The 7,500-nt window shown below is 29.8% G+C and overlaps 2 protein-coding genes and 1 long non-coding RNA gene across 4 annotated transcripts in view; 2 read left to right on the forward strand and 1 right to left on the reverse strand.

The window, feature by feature from the left end:
* Nucleotides 1-1,075, forward strand: part of LOC149891048 (elastase-1-like) — a 2,273-nt gene extending 1,198 nt beyond the window's left edge. The window contains exons 3-5 of the mRNA XM_090083148.1: nucleotides 1-139; nucleotides 342-553; nucleotides 654-1,075. The exon at nucleotides 1-139 is cut by the window's left edge and continues 60 nt beyond it. Of these exons, the coding sequence (XP_089939274.1) occupies nucleotides 1-139; nucleotides 342-553; nucleotides 654-994 (692 nt within the window). The 3' untranslated portion in view covers nucleotides 995-1,075. The remainder of the gene's footprint in view (nucleotides 140-341; nucleotides 554-653) is intronic.
* LOC149891049 (uncharacterized) overlaps nucleotides 1-2,652 on the reverse strand; it is a 3,440-nt gene extending 788 nt beyond the window's left edge. Inside the window, exons 1-2 of the long non-coding RNA XR_016451156.1 lie at nucleotides 2,523-2,652; nucleotides 1-990 (exon numbers count right to left, since the gene is read on the reverse strand). The exon at nucleotides 1-990 is cut by the window's left edge and continues 788 nt beyond it. This is a non-coding gene — a long non-coding RNA (uncharacterized LOC149891049). The remainder of the gene's footprint in view (nucleotides 991-2,522) is intronic.
* A 473-nt stretch (nucleotides 2,653-3,125) lies between these two features.
* LOC149891050 (uncharacterized) lies at nucleotides 3,126-6,558 on the forward strand. Of its 2 annotated transcripts, XM_090083152.1 has the most exons (3): nucleotides 3,126-3,284; nucleotides 3,565-3,686; nucleotides 4,083-6,558. In XM_090083152.1, the coding sequence occupies exons 2-3, from the start codon at nucleotides 3,607-3,609 to the stop codon at nucleotides 4,429-4,431; spliced, it is 429 nt and encodes a 142-aa protein (XP_089939278.1). In that variant the 5' UTR covers nucleotides 3,126-3,284; nucleotides 3,565-3,606; the 3' UTR covers nucleotides 4,432-6,558. The 2 variants fall into 2 exon arrangements, with proteins under 2 accessions (XP_089939278.1, XP_089939276.1); XM_090083150.1 differs by lacking the exon at nucleotides 3,126-3,284 and having other exon boundaries at nucleotides 3,511-3,686.
* The last annotated feature ends 942 nt before the right edge of the window (nucleotides 6,559-7,500 follow it).

Genomic DNA, 7,500 nt, shown 5'->3' on the forward strand with positions numbered 1-7,500 from the left:
GTTCGTGGCCGTGGCAGATATTGATTATAGAAAATAAAATACCTGTATGCGGAGGCACTCTTATTGCTCCAAGATGGGTTCTTACTGCGGCCCATTGTATTCATGGAAAAGAGCAATACCCATGGCATACAACGATGAGGTAAAAAAAGCATTAACATTGTCTCCAGTTTTTTGAGTAGAGAAGTGTGAAGTGTGTGTGAAGTTAAAAAGGTAAACCAAGTTAAAATGAAAATTGGCGAACAGAATAAATAGTAGTTTTAATCTATAAAAATACTTCGTAATATTTAAAATTTCACAAGATAGCTTGGAACATTCTGAGTTTTTTACTTGTTTCTATCTAGAGCAGGTGAACACAACACGCATTTTCGTGAAGGAACCGAGCAAGATATATTAGGTTTAAAATTTTTTGTGCATTTGTCATACAATCCATACTCTTTAGACAACGATATAGCTCTTATCAAGTTAGCTCGCCCATTCAAACTGAACGATCAAGTGAGTACCGCTTGTTTACCCATGAATGAAGTAGCTGAAGGAACATCGTGTTATATTACAGGTGAAGTTCTCAATAAATTAGGATTTTTTTAAAAGTTTCATGAAAGTTTAACACAAAAAAGTCATTAATAATTATATCAATTTTTTGAGTTTATGCTTAGGGTGGGGAAAGACGAAACATCCAGGCAATATGACAAACATTCTTCAACAAGGAAAAATGAACGTTGTCAACCGCAAAACATGCGAATCTCTAAATAAACAAACCATCTTGACAAACGTTACTCCTGCTATGGTTTGCGGAGGAGACGGAGGACAATCCCAAACATCAGGTTGCCACGGAGACAGTGGTGGTCCGTTTGTTTGTAACATTAAAGGACGTTGGGAAGTTCACGGTGCCGTTAGTTTTGGGTCAGACGATTGTCGATCTGATAAAACGTACACTGTTTTTGCAAATGTTGCATACTTTAGATCTTGGATCAGTAAAACAATGACTCAAAACTAAATGTCAATAGTGTCAATTATGTAAATAAATGTTGCGATTTATATTTAAATAAAATAAAAAACTTGACATTTTTTTGCAAAATTTGAAATATTTCTGACTTGTTTGTTAAAATAAGAAAATCATTTCTAAATTTAAGATTGATATATGTAGACCATAACGAAAAAAAACGACCTTCGGTTTTTTTTTTTCGATTATTACAAATTAACCCTTTGCACTCCGTTGTCGCCGTATTTGCAACATTAAAATGCTAACATTAAATCCACTGACGCGACAACTGCGACGCGGTTATTTTACTGACTCGGGGCTCTTAACAGTTAGGTAACCGAAATAGTCTGTGTTTATAATATGTTTATAACTTTTGCATTATAATAAGCGCTAATTTAACTTCTTTTCGTTACAATTATAACATTATAAACCTTCGTGTAGTGAAGATGGAAGACAAAAATTTTGACGATAGTTGTGAAATAAGTGACGTGGAAGATGATCTCGATTTTGTTTTGTTTGGCGACGATTTAACTGAAATACTATTAGAAGATCATTTAGGGACAGACAGTAACGATAGTAACGTAACAGTAGTAAGAAAAAAAAGAATTGTAATTATTGAATCTGATTCAGAGGACGAAGATACACCACCTTGTAGACAGCAATAAATGGAGTGATATTACTGGAACCGACGTTCCCTTACATTAACTTTTCAACAAGAAATGAAGTACCAGGGCCACAAGTTTTCAACATCGAGGAAACATTTCAATTTTTTAAGCTGTATTTCTCGGAAGTGACGAAATAGTGTCAGAAACAAATATTTACTCCATGAACAAGTTGAGAAATAAAACTCTTTCAAAAACTCTTTTCCAAATGTTTAGGATTATTGGTCTACTAGACAAATGCCAAAATACCATTTTTTTCCAATGAGTTCACTAGAAGAAGATTTAATCAATTATTTTGGATGTTACATTTAAAAATAGTAAATCAGCAACAAACAGACATCAGAATACGGATTCAACGGGTCAGTAATTTTATGGAATCAATTTTGTGTGTTCCAATAGATAGGAAAAATTTTGTGTGTTCCAATAGATAGGAAAAAGGACAAAGACGCGAAACTTCGGAATACTGTGATACTTGCCCCGGTAAACCGTGAATGCATATGGGCAAATGTTTCGAAAGATAAAGTGTGAACTTTAAGAAATTTTAAGCCCTAAAATTTATGTTTTTCTTTTTTAATATAAGTTAGAATATGTTTCTTCATAAAATAGCTAAGAAATAAATGTTTTGTTTTATTGCAAAGACTCCTTTTTTTTTTCTACATCACAGGTACCCAGCAAACATTTAGTCTAAAAAAGACGTCTTAAATATGTCTTTTAGACGTATTAGACGTTTTTTATACATCTAAAAGACGTCTTTTTTAGACTCGATGTTTGCTGGGTATGTACTCGTAAGTAATATAGTGTTGGAGTTATTGTTATACTCTATGAGGCTGGAGTGCAAAGGGTTAAACATTCAGCTTAAAAACTGTTTTGCAAACTCATACCTTAGTAACCCCAATCATTCAAACCATACTTCAAATTCTTTTTACTATACCATTCTCTTTTAATTCAAAAAAATGAACTTGAATTTGTTGTTGTAGTTGTTAAACAAACCGCGTGACTTTAGAATTTTTGATTGCATCATTACTATGATCATCTGAAGTTGCTTGATCATCTTTATAATATTTTTATTTGCTTTTTAATTTCTTTATCTCCTTATCCCCCTATATACACATCGCAAAATTTACTTCTTGTCAATTTTCCGATGTCGATACAGGGGGTATGTCTTCTTCTAAAACCATTATTCATTTAAAAAAAAAAATTTACTAAGAATCATGAGCTTTTGTACATTTTCATGTTAATTGTTTTATTCTTTTTTTTTTTTTCAACAACAGCTTTATACTCTATTAAAAATCCCTTGATGAAGGTAAAAAAGTTCAAGATAGTTCAGTCTCTCCATAGAAATGCGGTTTTGAAGACAAATATTTAATCGTGCTGAAAATGACATTTGAGTACTAGCAATAAAAGCTGAGTATCTTAATATAATTAGCACAGAAACTTTTAATGTTTAATGCTCAACGTCGTTTCGTCATTAGTTACTAGGCTTTGAAAAAGCGCGTTCTCTAAATGCACGCGGCCATTGGAGAAAGATCTTTTAAGCGAGTTGAAACTTTTTTCCTTTTGGAATTTAATTATTAGTTTAGATATATTACATAAAGAATCATATTAAGAGAAATGATAATCGTTAAGATCATATTATAATTGAAGTAAGTATATAAAATAGTTATATATACATTTTTATTAGCTAAATTAGAAAGGATTTAAATTTTTATCAGAAAAAGTAGAAAGGATTTTATTCTTTTAAATCGTTTGTATTTTGTTTGTTTTAGCTTTTCTTTCAGCATTTTTATTTTTGCTATTTTAATTTTTAGAAAGAAAATAGGGGTGTGGATGTTATTTAAAGTTACACTAATGCTACTTCCATAAAATGGTTATTACTACTTTGAAATTTCTGTGATGCTTTTAATTATTTTTGTTCTTTTTTAGAAAATTTAGAAAAATAAATTAAAATTTTGTGCCAACACTGACATGGCATGTCACATGTTGTTGTATGTAAAGGTTAAATTTTGTTATGAGGATTACAGTTCTTATGAAAAAAAAAAAAGAAGGTAAAGAGTATTGTTTGTAAATATATATTTTGTATCTTTTTAAATTTTCTCGCATCATTTTTAAAACTTTTGTTTGCACACGTTTATTGTTTGCATATATGCTTATTTGATATGTATGTGTATTTGGTAATAAGTGCTTTATAGTTGTTTTATCAATGTGTTTTTATAATAATGTAAAGTGTTTTTATTGCTTGTGTATGTATTATATGTGTTATATAATTGTTTTAAAAATGTGTTTAAATATGTATATAAGGAATATATTTAACCTTATATACATATTTAAACACATTTATTGTGTTTATAGTTGGTACATATGTTTATATTATGTTGTTTCTGTGTTTTCAAAGTGCTGTGACTTGGTAAACATCTACCTGAAAATCAATTATTGTATTTTAGAGAAGGAGCAGAACAAATGGCTTTAGATTGTGCAGCTCAATGTGATACGCACCTAACAGCATGGTTTAAGTTAAATACTGAAAATGAAAGAGCACATTGCTATTCTTATGTAGACATTCCTTATCACTTTATATTTGATGATAAACATTGTAAATGGAAGGTTAGACAAAGGGGTGGTAATAAAGCGATAGTAAGAATGGATAAAGTTAATCCAACTGGAGAATTGTTTTTTCTTAAACTCTTACTTTTGCAAGCAAAAGGAGCAACATCTTGGGAGGATGTGCGTACTGTTAATGGTATTGTCCTTGAAACGTTTCGTGAAGCATGTGTTTTGAAAGAATTGTTGTAAGATGACACTGAATGGCAGAATACTCTTTCTGAGGCAGTTTTAACAAGTACGCCAAAGCAAATTAGACAGTTGTTTTCAATTATTTTGACCTTTTGTGAATCTGACAATCCTTTACATCTCTGGAATACATGCAAAGCTTTTATGATGGAAGATTTCATTCACCGCTCAATCCCACTTCTAATAGCTGAACAAGCTACTCTTCATCAAATTGAAAAGATTATTAATCAAAGTGGTAAAATGCAGACTGATTACAATCTGCCTGTTATTGATGAGTTTATTGGCTTAAATCTAGAAAATTTTGATGAAAATGTTCAACAACTGAAATAGTAGAATTGTGTACAAACACAACCAGCTGAAATAGTAGAATTGTGTGTAAAATGTTCTTTGCATTGGCAATGGGTGCAGAAGTTTGCATTAACTGAAAATATGAGAGTACAAGATGGGGAAGGTGAATTTTCCCAATGGCTACTAAAACTTGGGAATGGAACAATACCTGTCAAAAAGGAGGATCCTTTTAAAGGATGCATTAAAATACCAAATCAGTGCATTATTAGAGAAAAATACCAAATCAGTGCATTATTAGAGAAAATGAATCAGTTGTTGAAAATATTTTTGGAGATGCTGATCAAAATGATTATTCTAAAGGCGTGATTTTAACACCAACTAATGTTGATTCATTATCAATGAAGAAGTGCTTGAATGTCTGCCGGGTGAGGTCAAAATTTATTTAAGTGCTGATCAAATTGATACAGATGACCTTAATGAAAAAAATAAAGAAATAATGTTGAGTTTTTGAACAGCTTAACTCCTTCAGGTATGCTACCTCATTGTTAAAAATTGAAATTTGGTTGTGTAATTATGCTACTTAGAAATTTAGATCTAAAAGCTGGGTTATGTAATGGTACTCGAATGAAAGTTTGTGCTCTTTAAAATAATTATATTGATGCAGAGGTTTTGACAGGTGTTTCTGGTGGTTAATGGGTTTTTGTTCCTCGAATTCAGTTGGCTCCATCAGATTCTAATTTACCTTTTGTTCTGAAACGTCGTCAGTTTCCTGTCAGATTGGCTTATTCAATGACAATTAATAAAAGTCAAGGTCAAACATTTGATAGAGTTAGGGTATATCTCAAAAAACCGTGTTTCTCTCATGGTCAACTATATGTTGCATGTTCAAGAACTCTAAGGCATTTAATAGTTTGTTTTTCAAAATTGATAAACATCTCATTCAAGGTATGGTAGGTGAAAAGTGTTACACAAATAATGTTATATTTTTTTTATTACTTTAATATTTTTTTCATAGTTTTTGATAAATATACCTGTCATTTAATATGTTTTAATGTGTTATATGAAACCATATTTGTTTATAGCTGTATATATGTTTAAATTATGTTGTTTCCATGTTTTCAAAGTGGTGTGATTTGGCATTATATTGAGCAATATTGATAATGTGTATGGGAGATTATGCAACCTTGATCTTTAAATCTAGGGTGTTTTAATGTCCTAAATTTGAAGTAATTGAATAACTAATATTGAATATAAAAACAAATATACTTTTATGTAGTTATATGTTTAGTAAAAAGATAAATATATAGTTAACTTTAAATTGGTTTTCTACTTTTGCCTTTCATATTTTAATTTGGTTTGTTATTTTCGCTGGATTTTAGGATCAAGGGTGTAAATATTCTATTGTTATGTGTTATTGTTGTGATGTTTTGTGTTGATAGACTGCTTGGCTTACCTTCATGTTGGTGTCTATTGTTAAAAATGAATAGCAGGTAGTTTCATTATTGGAACTTGCTGCTTTTATTTATTTACTAAAAGCTGAGACAACATTATGCTAAAAATGCAATTTATATCTTAATTTGATTTTTTTTTAAAGTATTGTTAATCCTTTTGTACTTCCAAATAGATCTTATAGTTACATTTTCGATAAATGTTTATATTAACTGCCATGTCAAAATAGGTTACTATAAATAGGTAAATCGATTTTCAGTTTTTATGTGGTTTTTTCTTTCTTTAAGATTTACGATTGACGCATTTATACGATTTATAAAAAGAAAACCTGATTACCTTTTATTGTAAATTTTTTGTCAGTTAAAATGATATAAATAGATGCAATTAGTTCAATTTTTTTTTATTTTCTCTATTTTATGCCTAATAATATTTGTTGTACGGGATCTTTTTAAACGGGGGGTGAATATTGTAGTTTTGCGCATTTGTCAAATATCGAGTTACTTAAATCTTATGAGGTGTTTAACTAATTAATTAGCTTAATTTTGAGGAAAGAAAAAATGCTTATATATGTTAAATTCTTAAATCATTCTTTCACATTTTATTATTCTGGTAAAAGGTTTTCATCAAAAACTTGATTACTCTTCATAAAAATAGATCTATTCTCCTGACCACCATTAAGACAAAAACGGGGAAGGGAGGTCCTTTATTAGTGTAAGAGAATTAAATTTCGAGTAACAAAAGGAATTTTTAGTAAATGGTAGCAAATTACCGTTTATTAAAAACTGTTGAAACAAAGAGGCCATATATAAAAATGGTCAGATTAGTGCCATAAATAGTAATGGTCAAATGTTCAGTTAATTTTAATTTATTTAGTTGTGTGCATTTAACGTTTTAAAGACAATTTCCCTTTTTAAAGAAACATGTATCAAGGGGATACCACAAAATTGATAAGTCATGTATAATTAACGTTCGCTTAATATTACTCTTATTAATTAAAGTTCATGTTATAAAAAATATAACAAAAATTTAGCTTTTTTTGTCAATTTAAAGCCTGATGAAGTGTTATTATTTTCTGTCAGTAACTAAAAACGTATTTTTTTGAACTTAGTAAAGTCGAGGAAAATGGTTCTGCCTTACACTGATATGACATGTCAGTTTAAAATTTCTCAAATAATGTTAAATAATTGGTAAATTATTTTACCTCCGCATACTTTTTATTATAATTTTAAAAATGGATTAATTTTTTAAATTTGAAGGCGTTTTTCTAAAAGGGTATTAGTAATGGTTTCGCAACTTTAAATTGTGGAAAACAGCCACCATAAATTAACAGACCGA

This window comes from Hydra viridissima, unplaced genomic scaffold, assembly GCF_058129835.1.
Source record: "Hydra viridissima isolate aposymbiotic clone 2 unplaced genomic scaffold, HvirCarnegie_v1 scaffold_3, whole genome shotgun sequence".
Lineage (NCBI taxonomy): Eukaryota > Metazoa > Cnidaria > Hydrozoa > Anthoathecata > Hydridae > Hydra > Hydra viridissima.